At 43.2% G+C, this 21,707-nt stretch overlaps 1 protein-coding gene across 3 annotated transcripts in view; it reads right to left on the bottom strand.

The window, feature by feature from the left end:
* Window positions 1–14,620, bottom strand: part of LRMDA (leucine rich melanocyte differentiation associated) — a 738,096-nt gene extending 723,476 nt beyond the window's left edge. Inside the window, exon 1 of one of the 3 annotated variants that reach the window (XM_053388140.1) lies at window positions 14,376–14,620. In XM_053388140.1, coding sequence (XP_053244115.1) covers window positions 14,376–14,405 — 30 coding nt within the window. In that variant the 5' untranslated portion in view covers window positions 14,406–14,620. The remainder of the gene's footprint in view (window positions 1–14,375) is intronic. The other 2 variants (XM_053388139.1, XM_053388138.1) reach the window with 2 other exon arrangements.
* Between the last annotated feature and the right edge of the window lie 7,087 nt (window positions 14,621–21,707).

The following is a 21,707-nucleotide window of genomic DNA, read 5'->3' as shown; positions in this document are numbered from 1 at the left end:
TTGGGAGTAAAGGGAGGGGGTGAAGAGGAGACAGGCAACATTTCTTAGGGCCAATACACATTAAAGTATCTGCAAAACAGTAACAATTTATTTCTATAGTTCGTTTTCATGTGGTCATAGTACTTCACTTAAATTACCTCAGGATATTACAGATGGAAGAGATTGAAACGGACAGATAACAGCCTGCCTAAAGCCACCTTAGTGTGTTCACAGTTGAGAAGATTTGAATCGAGGGCTTCCTGGGTCTCTTAACCACTATGGGCTGGATTGGATATTACAGAGCCAGATCTTTCCCCTACACCTGGTGGAAGGCAGGAGTGTTCCTACCTTGCCTCCAACACCAATGGTTATCCAAGCAATGGAAAAATGTTTCAATGGGGCCTGCATGCAGAAAATCCAGAGAGTGTAAGCTCAGAAGACACTACACAATTTTATATGAGAAATCAACTGTGTAAAGTGAATTTGTATGCTTTGAATTTTGCACATGTAGACCATAAGTGAATATTTTATTAAAACGTGGATAAACAATGGGATCTGAGGTATATGCATGAGCAGCGAGAGAAGGTGCTCTCTCACCCCCTGCCATTACACACAGGAGAGTGATCAGTCTGTATCATCCAATCCAGCCCAAGTTATGTTTGTCTACCAGCTGTTATCTTTGTGTCTGCAAACCTACTGTACAAATGTAAAATGTAGAAACAGTAAATCAAGGCTCTCACCTGGAAACAAAAATGTGTACTCATTCCACACCCAACCTACCAATAACAACTCTGCATTAGTACACTGTCATATCTGCAGCTGGACCAAAACAATGGGTTGTAGCCAAATAAATTCTACTCAAAGTAGATTCACTGAAATTAATGTACCTAAGCAAGCCATGTCCATCAATTTCAATGTGTTTACTCTGAGTCTGTCTATCACTGGATATAACCTAATGGGTTCTCAAACAGAGGGGAGAAATCAGGCAACAATCTTCAGGACAGCTCATACCATAATACCCTATCAGTTAAACATGAACCTAACCGGACGAGACATCTGGAGTGTGACAAAACAAGAACGGGCCTTTTCTGCAGTGGCTCCCTGCTTGGGGAATGCTCTCCCTAGGGAGGCTCACCTGGCACTTTGTTGCACATCTTTAGGCACCAAGCAAAACCATTCCTCTTCTTCCAGGCCTTTGGCTGGTTAAACAATTTATGGCCTTTTAAACAGTGGGAGGTATTGCTTTTGTTTCTTACTGTGTTGTATATTTTTGTGTTTTTATATTGCAAACCGCCTTGTGATCCTTAGGTGAAGGGTGGTCTAGAAATTTAATAAATAATAATAATAGTAATAAGTACAAATCACAACTATGTAAGACAGTTAAAAAGAAACTACTATAGTGTTTCGTACCTCCCAGTGTGGAAGGAAGTTACAGAAGCCCTCTTTTAAAGATTTTGTTTCTTGTAGGCAAAGAGTAGTAAGTGGAGCATTATTCTGTTCATCTACTTTTGTTTTCATCTACATTGTTTTTAAATATACAAAGTGAGTATGGGAAAGCAGGCAGGCATGCTGTAAATGTTTCAAATAAGTATCTGTTCTCCGAAACCAACCTTCATGTATTTACAGCCTCCCACCCTGTTCCTTTCGCAAATCATCAGGTGCAAAATTCAGGCTTCTGTCACTTTCAACGGCTACATTCCAACTACCAAATTGCTTCTCTTTAACTTCAACCCTAAGCAGGTGTTACATTTCCAGCAGCCACCAATGCACATTAAAACAAGTTCCTCCTAGCAATCAATGCCTATTAAAGCAAGATTTTTAGTTAACAACATCCCAAAAAAATTTTTTTTTAATTCAATCTTTATTGGTTTAAAAATCAACATAAAGAAAACAGAACAAAAAAGTACATCTCTTACTAATAAAAAATAAAATAGAACAGTACATTGCGAATACACATCAACATCAAAATTTAAAGGAATGCTGATTTCCCATAGATTTCGCACAGATGTTTACAAGATGCCAGACTCTTAATAAAGATAATACATTATTGCCATATATAATAACTTAAAAGATTAAAGGAAGTCCAATCTTAAGTTCTCACATACAGCAGTTATTAAACAATGAATGGTGTTGCACAAGACACACTGAAATTTTATCTTGCCACACATAAAACAGTTGAGGTTTTAGCGCTTAATCAGAAGCTCCAATGAATCCATATGAGCTCATCCCTCTATAGCAAACCACTTACATAAAGTTTCAGAAAAGGCTGACCGAGTGCTTTTTGAAAATTGATGTATTTGCAAGTTTAATTTGCTATAACTCCCTATTTAGTCCGGAAGAATTTAAGCAGCAAAGCAATGACTATGCTTGATTCAGAGTGCACTCTTTAAAGAACTTGGTCTTAGGGAGTTCACATTTGTCTTTTAAGTTTCCATTTCTTCAAATTCCAGATAAGAACAAGAAAATAAGAGTCAGGCAAGTTGTGTTTGGATGATATTTCATGTTCTTCAAAATACAACCTACTCTACATGACAACTTGCCACTGCATCCCCTAACTTTACAAATCACCCTTGTGGTTCAGCTGGTCTTAAAATGATTGCAGTCTGATAATGTAGCACTTCATCCCCTTTAATTCATCCTTGCTCAGTAACTTCATCTGAGAAAGAGATAGTCAACTACAGAGAAAATAGTTTTACTGTGAATACATGAGCTGAAAAAATAAAAAGCTCAGAGTTCATTCTTGCAATTTCCTCTCCCTTCTCAAGGCATCTGTCATCCCTTCCTTTGCAATAAATTCTACTTCAGGACAAAGGCTCGCTTTTAACAGTCTCCAGAAAGCAAAAGGAAGAGAGATTTCAATCTAATTATTTGGAATCCCACTCCAGAATCAGTAAACATTTTCCAATTGTCTGCTGCCATTCACCCTAAAGGATCCCAAAGCTATTTACAAGACACATGTGCATGCAGAAGCATTTAGATTAATACACACAAAAATGTAACCACTTCGGGGCTGGAAAAGACAGCAGCATATTTTTATCATCAGGAGAAAATGCTGCACATAAACTCCCTCTTTTCCAGTGTCAGTTTTCAGATTTCCAGTTGCTTGACATAGAACAATCTCAAAGAGCCAGATGTTCACCCTCCTATACTTGTGTCAAAGAGGACCTCCCAATTAAGTTATGGTTGAGTAAGGGGTTTGTTTGTTTTCCACATTGTATTTTCTGGGCAAGAACTTACATAGAAGGGGTACAACTGCATGAAATAACATGCTTTTCATAACGAATCCCAAAGCCGAACCTTGAATCTCTCATTGTTAATGGATATGCTAGTGTGTCTGTGCACACATATGCATATCTTATACACATATTCACTGAAAGCAATAATCTGGGAAATTAGCAATACTGTACAGTGGTACCTCTGGTTACGTACTTAATTCGTTCCGGGGGTCCTTTCTTAACCTGAAACTGTTCTTAACCTGAAGCACCACTTTCGCTAATGGGGCCTCCTGTTGCTGCTGCACCATCGCCATGCAATTTCTGTTCTCATCCTGAAGCAAAGTTCTTAACTCGAGGTACTATTTCTGGATTAGCGGAGTCTGTAACCTGAAGCATATGTAACCCAAAGTACCACTGTATACTGCTTTGAATCTTTACTGGTGACAATTGTGTGCACATAGATAGGATTGCATTGGCTATGACATGACAGCCATTACATAACAGGAGTTACAGGTGGAGAAGCTTCCTGGGACAGTCTGAACTGTATCACTAAAGCGTTATCTCAGAGATTAGTTGAATCAAAAGAGCATCTCTATTCTTGATGTTTTTATGGATACTTTTTGCTAATTTTATTCTTATATTTTCATTAAAACTTACATATTTTTATTAAAGTGTTCATAAATACGTTCATTAATACGTAAAAATAAAAATAAAAATATGTTCCGTTTTTAGCAAGGTGCTCTCACCCTCTTTGGGAAAAAAGAGTCCAGCTTTGCCCTCTCAGGAAATGCAAAAAGGTGCTTGATTTAATTAAGGCAATATATGCTTGCCAGCTGGGAATCATTAACTCAGAAGGATAAATTAATGATGGAATTATAGGCACTGCTTACATTAGATATGGCAATGGACCAAAGTTAACTGGGGGTAGGATGCACAGGAGGGGGGGAAATCAGTTCACTTTTAAATAAAAAGGACACCATTACATCTCATTACTCAACAGATGGTGACACTTCTGTTAAACAGCATCCAGTCCTATATTTAGTGGGCATTGGCAACACACCCTTATACATGTTTACTCAGAGGTAACATCACACTGAGTTCATGGGGCTTACTCCTTGGTAAGTGGGATTGCAACCTTAATCATCTTCCTTAGAAGTGCGGGCAGGGAGACTGATTCTACAGTGGTACCTTGGGTTAAGTACTTAATTCGTTCCGGAGGTCCATACTTAACCTGAAACTGTTCTTAACCTGAAGCACTACTTTAGGGGCCTCCTGCTGCTGCCACGCCGCCGGAGCATGATTTCTGTTCTCATCCTGAAACAAAGTTCTTAACCTGAAGCACTTTTTCTGGGTTAGCGGAGTCTGTAATCTGAAGCGTATGTAACCTGAAGCGTATGCAACCTGAGGTACCACTGTACTTGCCATCACACATACACAAGGCTCTTTGGAACAGAGCGGTGCTAGGTAAACTCAGTATTTTCTACCAACAACCACTGCTCTTCTTGGCCAGGAAGACTTTTCATGATAGAGCTGCCACCCTGCAAATGAAGTCCAACAGAAAGTAGTCCCAAGACCTTATGGGGCCAATTCAGTTAGTAGGATTGTGCTATTGACATAAGATATTATTAAAAGGTGAGGTTAGGGGCTCATTTTACATTTGTTATAATCAAGAAACTAGTTATGAAGCATAAAGTTTAAGAGTCATAATAAAAAAAAACTGAGATAATTCATTGTTTGAACACTCTAGAGTACCATAAAAGTGCTATTACGATTTCCCACCACTAAATACATATCCATTTCAGAGTACTTTGTACTTCAAAAGGGATGCATAAAGCCTCCAAGGAACAAACACTTGCACTCCCTGCCACATCCAACCACAACTACCACAATTATATATTCAAAAGCACTGGAGTAAACAAACTTTCTGCAAAACCAGCTGTTTCAAAAATACACGGGGTCACCTAATATATGCACCAGGGGAAAATGCAAAAAAGTACAGCCAGCCCCCCAAAGCCAATTCAAAGTCAAAAGAAATGTTTATTTCTAGTGTGGATTCAGGCCCTGTAAAAGCACAACCGAGACTGCAATCCTATAAATGTTGGCCTGGAAGTTGAATTTTCTAGGACTTCTGAGCAGACCCGCAGAGGATTGCACAGGGAAGCTCCCGATTCAAGCAACTATTCTATTGTCTGCTCCAGTGAGCTCAAGTTAGTAAATCCAGATAAAGACAATAGCTAGTTAATAGCTGCTGCCACATCATTCTGTTTGCACAACTGAAATTGGCCTGGTGAGGTCCTATTTGAAGAGTGAAGGCTCCACATGGCATAAAAAACACAAATTTATTTCTTTGACCAAACTGTTTTGTTGGACTAACTCCAGTCCAATGAGAGTTTATAAACAGGTGTTTTAATCTCAATGGCCCACCAAGGATGTCAGAACTTACACACTAATGATGATATTTCTGGTACTGGGGATTTGCTTATTTTTTATGTCCATGATCTTTAAGCATTTGGTTCAAGCCTTGGTTGACAGGATGCCACTCTTATGTTTACACTTATAAGCGCCATCTCCAACTCCTCAAAAGATTCCATCAACAGTGCCCCCCCCAAAAATACACATCACTTGGGAAGACAGGCAAACTAATGCCAGTGTATTGGAAGAAGCAAAGATCACCAGTGTCAAAGCAATGATTACTCAACATCAACTTCATTGGACTGGTCATGTTGTTCGGATGCCTGATTATCGTCTGCCAAAGCAACTACTCTATTCTGAACTTAAAAATGGAAAGCGTAATGTTGGTGGTCAACAAAAGAGGTTTAAAGACTCTCTCAAGGCAAATCTAAAAACATGTAGTATAAACATTGACAACTGGGAAACACTGGCCTGTGAGCACTCCAATTGGAGAACAGCCTTTACCAAAGGTGTCATGGACTTTGAAGATGCTCCAATTCAGGATGAAAGGGAGAAATGTGTTAAGAGGAAGGCATGTTTGGCAAACCCTCATCACAATCAACTCCCACCCAGAAACCTATGTCCCCCCTATGGAAGGACGTCTAGATCCAGAATTGGCCTCCACAGTCACTTATAGACTCACTGTTCAGACCATGTTCATAGAAGACAATCTTACTCAGCTATGAGTGATCACTAAAGAAGATGATGACGACGACTCGGGGGACAAAGTAAAGGCCAATGGTTGCGAGGAAGGTACAGATCTTAAAGCAATGACAAAGTTAGCTGGGCACTGCCATGCCTAAAGACAGCACCGCCACATAACAAAAGCCACCATTTCATATAGCTCTTAAAATAATCTGTTTGAAAATCTGGTGTTATTGGGTGAAGCAATTCTGAATATACTTAAGAATATACTTAAGAACTCCAGTTCATAACATGCATGCTACAAATCAGTGAAATTGCCCCATGAGTCCAAGTAGGGCTTCCATATATGTAGCAACACAAAAGGGAAATGCTAACATCATACAGAAGTACAGCAACAGAAGTAGTGTGTACAAATGGGACCCTGTACTATGGCACTAGGGAAAATTCACTGCACACACAAGTACTTACATTCCACTGATACTCGTGGAATGTAGATATGTTTGCATTCCCACCCTGATCATGTTTACTTACATGTCCTAGAAGGACTCACTAGTTTCAGTAGAATTTGTCCTCCATGAGAAAGCACTTAGGTTTGTGATCTAAGTACTTTTATATAGCAAAAAATCAGACCAAGAAAGAAAGCACAAGAAGAAAGATTAGCAGAGACTTATAACAGCCTGAAACTCTGGGGTGAAGTTTATCTGACAATTCCTTTAAATTAACCCAGATTAGTTCCAGCAGCTTCTCCACACAACTGCTGTTCCTCTCTTCAGAAGTTGCCTTGACTTACATAGCACAGCTGTGTGGCAGGTTTACTCACAGATTTATTCTTACAATATCCATATGGTTTTGCTTTCAACCATGTGGATATTAGAATATGGGAAAGCTGCCACACAAAGAAGTCTCAGAAATTGCATGGACTTTGAATGATTGGCGAGCAAGTCCAGCCAACCAATTTACAAGGTTCAGTGGGCACCAAGTAGACTGAGACAAGCTGTCCCCACCAAACAGGCACTTTGTGCAGGGATGTGCTGAAGATCAGCATGTATTCTAACCTTGTAAGATGCACAAAGGGTTAATGGGTTCTTAAAAATACCGAGTTCCCCTGCAGTCAGAATGTGTGTCCAACTTCACTATGGCCAAAGTGTGAGGCAGGGGAAGTACACTAGGAGTTTATTGTCAGTAGGAATTTGGACTCAAAAGAAAATAGGCAGGACCTCAGTGGTATGCAATTATATGATAGAGGAACAGACTTTTAAAGCCCTGGAGTGTTTGGCTATGCAGATGAGTAAGCTGCAGTTTTATCAGTATCATTATCGCAAATCTACAAGTAGGACTATTGACATCTGTTAAGAAAATAGCACCCAAGGCTACTTCAGAGCAAAATAGTTCAAGGATTTAGAAGTTTGCTCCTTGCCTATATATAAATGATGAAGTCAGAATCTGAAGACAGCAGTCACCCAATGCAGTAAAGAAGCCTTCGCCCACCTAGTGCCCTCTCAACTGCTGGACTCCAAATCCCATTAGCTCCAGCCAACATGGCCAATGAGCCAGATTTATGGGAGTTGTAGTTCAATAACAGCTGGAGGACACCAGGGAAAGCTGCAGTAGATTAACCCCACACTTTAAGTTTGCCCACAATGATGTGCATTTCACATAAGTATGGTTTGACCGGAATTTGGGGAGTTTTCACCAAAGTCTAAGAAAAACTCTGCACCATTTCACCAGCTACATTGTGCAACTGTGATGTGGAGAGTGGCTTACATAATTTGTGCTGGGGTAAGTCCAGCATTCTGTTCTTAAAGTGGCCAACCAGATGTCTGTGGGAAATCCACAAGCAGGACCCAAGCACAACAGCTGTCTCCCTTCATGCAGCAGAGCAGCACTCTCCTCCTCCATCAACTGCTATTTAGAAGCATGACTTCCTCCAACTAGGCAGAGCATAGTCCTCATGGCTAGTAGCCATAGATAGCCCTCTCCTCCATGGATTTGTCTAATCCTCTTTTAAAGCCATCACTGCCACCAATGAGACAGAGTTTCATAGTGTAACTATGAGCTTCATGAAGAAGTAATAGAGGGTGCTACTACCAGCACTAAAATGTATTTTGATTCCCACTGAAAAGTCATATCAAAACAACAGCGCAAAACAACCTTGATATCTCTCTGAACATGAAGCTTGTGGGACCACAAGTCCTTCTGGTTTTCTGGAAAGAAGCAGTGCACCCTTTTAGGCAGACAGGAATTCATGCTATCTGCACTTAACATCTTCAGGTGATGTCTGGGACCCATGCACACAAATATTGCTTATGTCTGTTACCTCCAAGGAAAGGGAGAAGAGGCTTCACTCAAAGTTGCAATCTATCACCTTCTAAGACTATGGGGGAGGGGCTCTTTGTTTATTTAATAAGTTCATAGAGAATACATGAGGCTACAGACATAAGAGATTCTCCCATATGCCCATGGCCTTGTACAGTACTCAGGAAATGTACAGATGCTCAGGCACACTAAAGAGGTCTGAGGCTTCAGAACACCATAGCCATGTAGAGCTTCTAAGCTGCATTAAGACAGTTTAATCCATGCATAGAAAGGGAGAATTTTGGCAGGTAAAGCTTCTTAAAACTGCAGTACCTCGATGGGAGAAGTTGCATCTAAATCCCTTTAATGCGTTAGGCACAGGAACCCTGTTTCACACCTAGTCTGACAAATAGCCTCATAGGAGAGTATACCAAACCTGTACTCCAGAGCTTTCCAAACTTTTCATGTTGGTGGCACACTTTTTAGACATGAATCATTTCGCAACACAGTAATTCAGTTTTACTAGCAAACCAGAGGTTAAACCAACCCCTTTCCAGCCCTGAGGCGAGCATGGGGAGCGTTTGCATGACACACCTACACACTGGAGCTGACACACTAACGCAGGGGTCAGCAAGGTTTATCTTGCCTGGGCCGGATCGGTCCCATGGAGATCCCTCTGTGGGCTGGATTTCGGGCACGTATGAGGTGATTTTTGCATGAGGTGCACAGACACAATTTTCAGTGTCTGTGCAGGAGCGAATTTTGGCACAGCGGAAGGCAGAAGTGAGTCCCTGCGCTGCGCTTCACCATCTTGGTTCAGGGGTGACTCATGGGCCGGTCAAACGACCTCCGCACGCCGCTTCCAGCCCATGGGCCTTAGCTTGCTGATCCCTGCACTAACATGTCCCAACACACAGATTGGAAAGCTCTGCCATAATCCTGTGCACACTTACTTGCTGTGTAAGAAACTCACATAGATAAGCTAATTGCCAAATGGCACCTTAAACGGAGATTACAGTCACCACAACAGAATGTCTAGGCACCTTTTTTTGCAATGAAATTTATTATTGTTGTTTAGGGTTGCCATATTTTGAAGAACAAAAAAGGGGACACTGTGATGACTCTCATTTTAAATACCACTACTATATGTAGGCTATAGAAGCTGTGATCTATTTCTGAGGGGGGCAGGAGAAGAGGAAAGCAAGACTTCAACCACCAGTCATGTCTATGTCTTATCCAGAAAGTATAGCCAGAGACATTTTGGCAAATTTAAAAAATCCACCCAGAAAGAAATTTTACCCCTGAAAAGGAGGGCATGTCCTGGAAAAAGAGGACACACCACCAACCCTGTCATTGTTATTATTCCTTTCATTTCTTTACCACTTTATATTTTAAAGAAAAAAGTGGTTTACAACACATTAAAACATCAAATAAAACAATCCAGAATAAAACCAATTTAATTCATATTCAAGCCCATATTTATTTACCTACTTAATTTACTGTAGATAGGTGTCCCATAGCAGAAGTACTCTAAGAGGTCAGTGTGGTGTATTGGACTAGGACAGGGGTAGGCAACCTAAGGCCCAGGGGCCGGATGTGGCCCAATCGCCTTCTCAAAATGGCCCACAGACAGTCCGTGAATCAGGGTGTTTTTACATGAGCAGAATGTGTGCTTTTATTTAAAATGCATCTCTGGGTTATTTGTGGGGCATAGGAATTCATTCATATATTTTTTTCAAAATATAGTCCGGCCCACCACATGGTCTGAGGGACGGTGGACCAGCCCACTGCTAAAAAAGGTTGCTGACCCCTGGACTAGGACCTAGGAGATCAGGATTCTAATCCTCACTCACTCATGAAGCTCATTGGGTGACCTTGGGCCAGTCACAGCCTCTTAACTTACTTTACAGGTTCATTGTAGGGATTAACTGAGGAGGGGTGTGAACCATGTACTTCTTGGAGAAAAAGGCAGGATATAAGTGCAATAAATAAGCTCTTCTGTGCTCACCAGCTTAGGAAAGTTGGAGGGGCCAGCCAGATGGAGATGTCAGCCACCAGCCTGGTATCCAGAAATCCCCACATGGTGGCAATTGAACCCGCCCCAATTGCAAAACACACCTGGCGAATTTCAAACATTGCTTTACTTCTGAATAAATTCACACGGGCTCTGGCTTTTAGACTGTAATCCAAAAATACACTTACCAGGATAAAAATCCCATGGAATGTGTTCGGACCTACTTCCAAATATGTATATAGTCAAACTATGGTAACTGATTCTTCATTTTTTAGGGACCACGCCTTTTAAATGTTGTGACAAGCAAGAGAAAGCTCCAGGTTTAGTGCTCTAAAATGAATCTTAGCCATAATCATGAAAAAATGTTTAGCATGTATACAGTCATACCTCAGAAGTTGAACAGAATCCGTTCCAGAAGTCCGTTCAACTTCCAAAGCGCAGCTTCTGATTGGCTGCAGGAAGCTCCTGCAGCCAATCGGAAGCCGTGGAAGCCCAGTCAGATGTTTGGCTTCCAAAAGAACGTTCAAGAACCGGAACACTCACTTCCAGTTTTCAATAGTTCAGGAGCCGAAACCTTCAACTCCCAAGGTGTTTGGGAGCAGAGGTACGACTGTATAGTGAAGACCATCAAGCCTATCAAGAAAGAAGGATCACACAGGATTGCTCAACAGCACAACTTATTTTGGATAAGAAAATGGACTTTTCTACACAACAGATCATTATCAAAAGAGACAGTGGTGATCATTAGCATAGGGTGTTAAGACAAACCTTGTGGAGAACATAGGTTTTTCAACAGCTGTTAGCAAAAACAGAACATCCATGTTCAGAGGCAATAAAGCTCTTTTGTCTGGTACAGCAGAGCTCTTTTATAGTTGTAATTCATTAGTTGCTATCTCAATGAAAAGTTTTTGTAATCCGTGCAAAATGTTTCTCAAAAAAAGGAAGAAAATTGATACATAGTTTGTAGGTATCTTTGCGTATGTTTCTATCTTGCAGAAACAAAAAACAAACACACACACACACCTGAAAATGGTTACTTCTATGCTGAAAATGGAAGTTTAGGCATGGGCAGTAAATTCCCTTTTTAAAAATAAAAAGAACACACAAACACCATATTTAATTTCATGACAGCTATGTGCAATTTTATTCTTTTCTGTTTTGCAAGCAAAACTTCAGTGTAACTATGTCAGCACCCACAACTGATCTGAAACATGTGTCGAACCCTCCCCACAGAGACATGTCTTTAAAGTGCAGCATATTGTAATGAGGACATTGGTAGCAGCTGCAGCATAATGGCGGGAATAATAATTAGAATTACTACCTGGACAAAATTGCATTCTACAAAACGTGTTAAGAAAGCAAGCCTTTCTCAATGGGCTTGCTGGAAGCCCCCTTGGTCCAAATCTTACAACTGTTGTGAACTCAGTAAGTGGCCCTTAGGCAAGCCACTCTTCCTCAGCCTTTTCCCACCTGCAACAGTCAAGATGAAATAGCTGGCCTATATTACAGGGTTGTTGCATACAAAGCAATGTGTACAAAACTCTACATGTGCTCCTTATCCATATGAGACATGCACAGCCCCTTCAGCAGCAATGGGGAGGGGGTGTGACCTTAAGAGCATGCTTGGTTTTGATCAGTTTATCTGTGGGTCAGAGAAACTTAAACCTTCTGCTAGTAAGAAGAATATATACTCTGCATCCACAGTGAAGTTTAAAACAACAATTAGAGGACATTACCCCTACAGTAAAGGGACGCGGGTGTAGCTATGGGTTAAACCACAGAGCCTAAGACTTGCTGATCAGAAGGTTGGCGGTTCGAATCCCGGCGACGGGGTGAGCTCCCGTTGCTTGGTCCCTGCTCCTGCCCACCTAGCAGTTCGAAAGCACGTCAGTGCAAGTAGATCAATAGGTACCGCTCCGGCGGGAAGGTAAACGGCGTTTCTGTGCGCTGCTCTGGTTTGCCAGAAGCGGCTTAGTCATGCTGGCCACATGACCCGGAAGCTGTACGCCGGCTCCCTCGGCCAATAAAGCGAGATGAGCGCTGCAACCCCAGAGTTGGTCACGACTGGACCTAATGGTCAGGGGTCCCTTTACCTTTACTTTACCCCTACAATAAGAGCTTGAGGGCACAGCCCTGTTCCAAAGAGGTGATGTCTGGGAACCCGTGTACACAAATATTGCTTATGTCTGTTACCTCCAAGAAAGGGAGAAGAGACTCCACTCAAAGTTGCAATCTACCACCTTCTAAGACTATGGGGGAGGGGCTCTTTGTTTATTTAATAAGTTTATAGAGAATACATGAGGCTACAGACATAAGAGATTCTCCCATATGCCTATGGCCTTGTATAGTACTCAGGAAACATACAGATGCTCAGGCACACTAAAGAGGTCTGAGGCTCCAGAACCCCATGGCCATGTAGAGCTTCCAAGCTGCATTAAGACAGTTTAATACATGCATTGGAAAGGGAGAATTTTGGTAGGTAAGGCTTCTTAAAATTGCAGTACCTTGATGGGAGAAGTTGCATCTAAATCCCTTTGATGCATTAGGCACAGGAGCCCTGCTTCACACTGACAAACAGCCTCATAGGAGAGTGTACCAAGCCTGTACTCCAGAGCTTTCCAAACTTTTCATGTTGATGACACACTTTTTAGACATGCATCATTTCGCAATGCAGTAATTCAGTTTTGCATCATTTCATGACACAGTATTTCATTTTTACTAGCAAACCGGAGGTTAAACTAACCCCTTTCCAGCCCTGGGAGGAGCGTGGGGAGCGTTTGCACAACACACCTACACACTGCAGCTGACACACTGTGTCCAACACATAGTTTGGAAAGCTCTGCCGTAATCCTGTGCACACTTACTTGCAGTGTAAGAAACTCAGATAGATAAGCTAATTGCAAAATGGCACCTTGAACAGAGATTATGGTCACCACAACAGATTATCAAGGCACCTTTTCTTGCAATGAAATTTATTATTATTTAGGGTTGCCATATTTTGAAGAGCAAAAAAGGGGACACTGTGATGACTCTCGTTTTAAATACCACTACAGTGGTACCTCGGGTTAAGTACTTAATTCGTTCTGGAGGTGTGTACTTAACCTGAAACTGTTCTGAACCTGAAGCACCACTTTAGCCAATGGGGCCTCCTGCTGCCGCCGCGCCGCCGGAGCACAATTTCTGTTCTTATCCTGAAGCACTATTTCTGGGTTAGCGGAGTCTGTAACCTGAAGCGTATGTAACCCGAGGTACCACTGTACTATATGTAGGCTCTAGAAGCTGTGATATATTGCTGAGGATGGGGGCAGGAGAAGAGAAGAGGAAAGCAAGTCTTCAACCACCAGTCATGTCTATGTCTCATCCAGAAAGTCTCATCCAGAAAGTTCAAAACAGCTGTAATGAGCAGGAACATCCAATAGGATGCAACAACAACAATAATAATAATAGTCATTTGAGAGAGCTCTCCCATACCCAGCTTGAACCCATGACTTGGGACAAGGGGGCCTGACGCCATGAGGAGAAAAGGGAGGGGAAATTCTTCCCCTTCTTCATCTTCTCCTCGTGGCGTTGGCGGGGGGGGGAGAAGTCAGGCGTTTTGGGTAATAGGAAGCACGAGAGAGAAGTTTTAAAGGACTCCAAGCAGAGGCTGAGGAAGGAAGGGGGGCGGGATAAGAAAGAGAAACTGAGAGACGCTGAAACGAAAGACGCCCCCCGCCCCCCCCCAAGTGTTTCTGTCAAACAAATAGGGTTAGGTGGGTGAGTGGGGAGGCACTTACTTGAGTTCCATTTACCACGACCCCTGACATCTCTGCCCCCAAAATGTGCTGCCTCTCTCTCCCCACACGCCCCACTCAAGGGAGAGGCAAGACTCCTGAGGGGACTTTTCGCTTCTCCTAAGGTGGCCGCCCCTGGTGGGCTGAGGGGAAGGAGCGCGACGGGCGGGGGAGGGGGGAGGAAAGAAAAAAAGGCGCGAAGAAGAACTCCTCAGCCTTCCCCAGCTGCGCCTGCAATTAAATGCCCTGGGAGGAAGCCCAGCTGTCGTCAGCTGATCCCGAGGCGGAAGAGCCCGTGTTAACTGACGCCGCGCGCTATTCCGGGTTCCTCACGTGAGCGAGGCGAGGGGCCTCTTGCGCGTCGACCCAAAGTCGTCGGGGGCCGAGGTGGGATGCAACTTCTCCTCCCAGGATGAGCTTACCTGGGAGCAAAGGAGCCCCTCCCAAAGACTGCAATTTTTTTTTTCAAACTTGGGTGCCCAGATGTTGTTGATCATTTTTATAATTTTTTCCTTTTTTATAATATTTTATTAAGTTTTCATTTTACAATATTTAAATACATCCTTCCTGCATTTTTCACGTTTTTTGGCTCATATGAGCTAATCGGCTTCCTTCCTTCCCTCCTTAAAGGTAAAGGACTCCTGACAGTTAAGTCCAGTCATGAACGACTCTGGGGTTGCGGCGCTCATCTCGTTTTAATGGCCTAGGGAGCCGATGTTTATCCACAGACAGTTTTTCCAGGTCATGTGGCCAGCATGACTAAGCTGCTTCTGGCGAACCAGAGCAGCGCACGGCAACGCTGTTTACCTTACTGCTGGAGCGGTACCTATTTATCTACTTGCACTTTGACGTGCTTTCGAACTGCTAGGTTGGCAGGAGCTGGGACCGAACGGGAGCTCACCCCGTCGTGGGGATTCGAACCACTTACCTTCTGATCAGCAAGCCCTAGGCTCAGTGGTTTAGACCACAGCGCCACCCGCGTCCCTCCCACCTTATGGTTGCATTAATTCTTTATTGTGGTTGCCGCAGTGACACCTCTTCCTGATTACTTTATATCATTCCAATTAACCAATTTTTATTCAGTTTTCAGTTACAATCCAATAATTGCCTCACTATAACAATACCAAATTATAATGCAATTACTAATACCAATCATAAAAATACAGAATTATATAATTCAGGTCCACACACACACCCGCGTGCTATATTTGATAGTTTTGTTATTTTCTTTATTTCTGCATTCCAAAATCTTACTAATTTCAATTACATTCCGGTCAAAATAGTAATCCCTTATGCAACAACTGCAGTATTAATAACTTCCATTCGTGCTTGACACATTACATGATTTATAGAACTACAAGTGAGGCACTCAAACTATATCCTTGTTCTTCCTGTGTGTGGGAATTATTCTGTCCGTGGTATTTCTTCCTGTCCTTGTAAAATGTTATGTCTATCTTTTCCTGGTTGTTGTTGTTCTCCATCAGATGTTGTTGGGCTACAATTCCCATCATCCCTGACCACTGGTCCTGGTAGCTAGGGATGGTGGGAGAGCCAGTGTGGTGTAGTGGTTAAGAGCGGTGGACTCATAATCTGGTGAACCAGGTTCGCGTCTCCGCTCCTCCACATGCAGCTGCTGGGTGACCTTGGGATAGTCACACTTCTCTGAAGTCTCTCAGCCTCACTCACCTCAGAGTGTTTGTTGTGGGGGAGGAAGGGAAAGGAGGTTGTTAGCCGCTTTGAGACTCCTTCGGGTAGTGATAAAGTGGGATATCAAATCCAAAGTCTTCTTGTAGTCGAGGAACAGCCGGGGGACCCATGTTTAAGAAACGTTTTGGAGTCTAGCCCATTCCCCCCAAAAAAACTTGGGTCTCCAGCTGTGGTCGAGCTGCAACTCCCATGATCTCTAGAGAGCAGGACTCAGTGGTCAGGGATGATGAGAGTTGTAGTCTAAACACAGTTGGAGTCCCAAGTTTGGGAAACAGTAGTCTAGCCCTTGCAGCTGCTTCCATCGACACATTACTTGCTGTTAGGACACAGGAATAGCTTAAGGCTGAGAGAGATACTGGGAGGTCTTGCATCAGCCAGTGAGCTTCATAACTGAGTTGGGATTTGAATCCAGGTTCCACTGGCCCGAGTCTAACACACTTCCATACCGCCACATTGTCCTCCTGAAACAAAAAGGGGTTGTGGCCAGAGAACCAGCTGGAGCTGGGAATAGCACTGAAAGAAAGGTAGGGCTGGGAGAGATACTCCTGCCTGAACCCCTGGAGAGCCACTGCCAGCCAGTGTAAACAGAACTGAGCTAGAGGGACCAATGGATCTGACTCAGAATAAGTCAACTTACTACGCTCCTATGGTTACAGAGACAAAAGTAAGGGAAGATTGGTCTCCAGTCACAGAACAAGCACTACTAAAATGCACCTGCAAGGGAGGAATAGCCTGGATTTAAGCTGGGTTTAAATGCCTCTTAATAACTTGCCTCTGAACTACAACACCATCAACCTAATTTCCTTTTCATGATCCTCCATACATTCGCCTCTTCTTGTGTGTGTAGTCCAGGCATGAGGAACCTGTGGTCCTCCAGATGTTGTACTATAGCTCTCAAAATCCTTGGCTGGAATCCAAAAACACCTGGAGGGCCACAGGTTCCCCATGCCTGGATTAGCCTATGGTATTGTAAGCTTGCGACCAGGTCTGTGCTTTTTATTTTAGTTGTGCTGTGCCTAGCTATTAACATCATTTTAATATTGAATTCAATGGTGCTTATGCAGAACTTCCTAGTGGCTTGTGTGCCACAGATCATCCTGTCACTCGGCCAACCGGATAAGCAGATAGCTCAGTCGGTAGAGCATGAGACTCTTAAGGTCAGGGTTGTGGGTTCAAGCCCCATGTTGGGCAAAAGATTCCTGCACTGCAGGGGGTTGGACTAGATGACCCTCGTGGTCCCTTCCAACTCTACACTTCTATGGTTCTATGGTTCAGCCTTAATGGCACCCAACATTCACCAACTGCAGTGCAGGTTTAACCTTGCCTCATGGAATAGTTACTTCTGGTCTGACAGCATTTTGTTATTGTATGTTATTAATACTGAGTCACCTGATTGTGGTGTGGTTTGCACATAGTTGCTAAAATTGTTAATCCACCCTATGCACTTGTGTGCAGGACCAGCCTGCCCATTGGACAAAGTAGACATTTCACAAGGGGTTGAGGAAGGTGGGGGGGAGAGAGAGGTGGAGGTGGAGGTGGAGGTGGAGGGAGAGTGGAAACTATTTGCATTTATCATGGATAGCATGCTGTCTACCCACCCCAGCTAACACAGAGACATACATATAAGAAACTATGATATGGAGCGTTTACATGGATGCTGACCTCTGCCTAGGCCGCAGGCACACTCAGATCTGGTCCTGTGTTTAAGTTTATTCTTGAGTGTTAATGCTATGCCGATCCTTAGAGAGACAAGCAGATAAGGGGATATCTTAAACTGGATCAACTTCTATTGGTGATGTGACATAGTACATGTCATCACCTTATCTAATGTGTGTCCTGCAACATATTCTCAGTTTTGAATGGGTTTTACATTTCCTTCCTTATCTTGGGCAAAGCCCCAATACCTTAATATACAAGGTGGTTGCTGTTTCCTTTTCTACCATTCTTCATTGTTCTTACATAGCTGTCAGGCATAGTAGCACGTTCCAATATAAAAATGTGTGATCTCTTGCCTCCCAGAGCTGAGCACGTGCCTGGAAGCAAAAGATCCTTTGGAAGGCATTCTCTTAATAGTGTCCTATCTAGAGTTCTGAAAAAGTGTGACAGCCACAAAGGTAAGTATATATGTTCGTATTACGAAAGTCAGCATGCATTCTGCAAGTATATACACATGCCCCTGGCTGCTGCAGGGAATTGCTTGTCCATTTCCCTCACACAAAAAAGGCTGGAACTTGGGGAAAGAGCAGTTGCTCCGGCAATGAAGTAGCTCAGACTGGGGACTTACATAGAAGTTGGAGGCTCTGCTCCTTCCTAGCACTTGGGAAGACCCTGATCCATGAGCTACCACCTCATCCTGAGCCTCAGATGCAGCTAGCCAGGCACCTGGGTGGCAGCACTGAAGCTCCCATCTGGATCACCATCTCCTCTGCTCCTATGACCCTGAAGAAGATGGGAAGGGGCGGGTCAGAGATCCAGCCAGGGGAAGCCATGCAGCAGGTGTGGTGACCTCTAGTCCTTGGCAGGGATATCCAGAGCCAACAACGCTTCAGAATCATTGGCATTGTGGAGATCTGCTGGAGGCATCTCCTCCTCCTCCTCCAAGGTCTGAGTAGGCTTGAACCTTGAAGAACTGCTCCCAAAGGTCAACCACCATCTATCTTCAATTTGGCTTGCACTGTGCTTGAGTGCTTTTGCATTCTGCCAGGGGGTAAAGCAATCTAGTTGTCCAATATTTATTTATTTTCTACATTTATTAGATGCCCAATAGCTCTTTGAGCATCATACAAGAAAACAGCGAAACAACATAAATCATAAAAGCCCAACAAGAAACAATAAAAAGCAGCTTGACACAATTATAAGCAGGAGCTAAAAACATAACAAGCAGCAAAATACATTTTTAAAATACCAGTGAGTAAAAGCACTTAAAAAACCAACAAAAAGCAGGAGCAGATAATTTAAAACAGAGAATTAAAAAATTAAAAACATCAGATTTGAACTTGGGAGGATCCAAGGAAGCTGAATACCAGAAGCTTTAGGACACCAGTTTACAAAACAACAACAACCCACCCAAAAATCATTGCTGGGGAACACAAGTGGGAAGTGTGTTGTTGGGTTCAGGCCTTGCTCTCAAGCTTCCCATCTCATTGGTACATACAGTGGTACCTCAGGATGTGAACGGGATCCGTTCTGGAGCCCCGTTCGCATCCTGAATGGAACGTAAGATGGACGGCGCGTCTGCGCATGCACAGGTCACGTTTTGCTGCTTCCGCGCATGAGCATGGCCTCATTTTGAGCGTCTGCGCGAATGGTGAAACCCGGAAGTAATGTGCTCCGTTACTTCCGGGTTGCCGCGGAACGCAACCCAAAAGCGCTCAACCTGAAGCACATTCAACCTGAGGTATGACTGTACTGTACCATTTTACAGTCATGTCCTCCATTTTGAAGGTGTGACTTACAAGCAATTTTAGATTCCCTCACTCCCACCTCAAAACAGTACATTTTGGACTATATATGTGTACCAAATGTCAGGTTTCTAGATCATGAAGAAATATCCTGATATTTGATACCATCTTCAGTAAGTCAACCAGCCCATTCAAGTTCCCCATATACAGTGGAACCTCGGGTTGCGAACGTGATCCATGCGGGAGGCGATTTAGCACTTCTGCACATGCGCGAGTGCTGAAACCTGGAAGTAACCCATTCCAGTACATCCAGGTTCGGCACAGTGCGCAACCCGAAAACACATAACCTGAAGCGTCTGTAACCCGAGGTACCACTGTACATACAGAATGGCTATAGTTACAACTATTGATGGCTTTGGTGCTCTTAATAAACTAAGTATGTTACTTAAACAAACAAATGGAAACTTGCAGGTTGTTTTTTAAAGGCATGATGGGTTTTCACTCACTCACTGAAGTATAACAAAAAAATTTTTTCCTTCCAGTAGCACCTTAAAGACCAACTAAGTTAGTTCTTGGTATGAGCTTTCGTGTGCATGCACACTTCTTCAGATACCTGGCATCTGAAGAAGTGTGCATGCACACGAAAGCTCATACCAAGAACTAACTTAGTTGGTCTTTAAGGTGCTACTGGAAGGAAAAAAATTTTTTTGTTTTGACTATGGCAGACCAACACGGCTACCTATCTGTCACTGAAATATAGAAAGAATATATACCTGTAAAATTGAGCAGGTTACCTGAAAACAACTTGACAATACAGCGTATGGAAAGATCTCAGACTCTGGTCTTTCATTTTTAAAAAAATATCTTGCCCTTCTAGACAGAAAGGTATGAAGCAACATATGAAGATACCTTACTGAGTGATTTATATGAAATGGCAGAAAGGCAAAAAGAGCAAAATCCAGAACCACTGAAGCCAGGCAAGACTACGATGGTCTTCATGGTCCTCAAACAAAGCAGTGTAGACTTTCTGTGAGCTCCTTTAAACAAATTCCTGCCCAATAGTAACAGAAGGTATTTTCTAATCTTCTATCATATTCATACTTACATGAGAGGAAGCCCTCTTGAACACAGTGTGACTTCCATATGATATGATTGCAGCACTAGAGGGTTTTTTTGGGGGGGTAGTTTCTTCCCAGAGGGATGCGGGTGGTGCTGTGGGTTAAACCACAGATCCTAGGGCTTGCCGATCAGAAGGTTGGCGGTTTGAATCCCTGCAACGGGGTGAGCTCCCGTTGCTTGGTCCCTGCTCCTGCCAACCTAGCAGTTTGAAAGCCTGTCAAAGGGCAAGTAGATATATAGGCACCGCTCCGGCGGGAAGGTAAACGGCATTTCCATGCGCTACTCTGGTTCACCAGCAGTGGCTTAGTCATGCTGGCCACATGACCCAGAAGCTGTACGCCGGCTCCCTCGGCCAATAAAGCAAGATGAGCGCCGCAACCCCAGAGTCGGTCATGACTGGACCTAATGGGCAGGGGTCCCTTTACCTTTACCTTAGTTTCTTCCCTTCTTGTTACCCGATCACAGATGGCACGCATAGAGATACTCACTTCTTCAAATGCATTTGTCTTTTCCTGCCCCCCTATGGTGCATTAACCTCTTCTCTATTTATATTGGCTTTCTTTTATTGTTTCCTCTTTGTCTATATATCTATATGCCTATTAGGTAGTGCATGTGACTGAGGTCATTCTGTCTGCAACATCCATCACCTCATTGGTCACCAGGGTTGATTTGATTGACTTGGTTAGCTAGGCAAGTGTTACCTTCCTCCCTCATGCTCTGTGGAAGAAGGAAACCATCCCAGAAAACAGGAATTTATTGCTTTTCAGTTAAGGGTTTGAGACACTGGACATCAGGCATCAGAGGATTCAACCCCCCACAGTAGGTTGCCAGGAATGGATAAAACAAGGAAAGTTCTTACCAATGCTTTTTATTCAATATTCACAGAGAGAGGCTTAGAAATCCAGCCTCTTGGAATAATGGTGTTGCTTCAAGTGAAACCCCACCCCCTCCGTCTCTCCCACTTCCTCATAAGTCATTGCTATGGGTGCTGGAAAGAGCCTTTTGCCTTTGAGCTCTTTGCTCTCCTAGTTTCAATGCTCACCGGGTTTGGGAGAGGGGGGTCTGGAATGATTTCTAAATTCACTTAGTCTCTCAGCTGTGTCTCTCC

Source organism: Podarcis raffonei, chromosome 5 (genome assembly GCF_027172205.1).
Source record: "Podarcis raffonei isolate rPodRaf1 chromosome 5, rPodRaf1.pri, whole genome shotgun sequence".
Lineage (NCBI taxonomy): Eukaryota > Metazoa > Chordata > Lepidosauria > Squamata > Lacertidae > Podarcis > Podarcis raffonei.
This window is presented reverse-complemented; position numbering and strand designations above follow the sequence as displayed.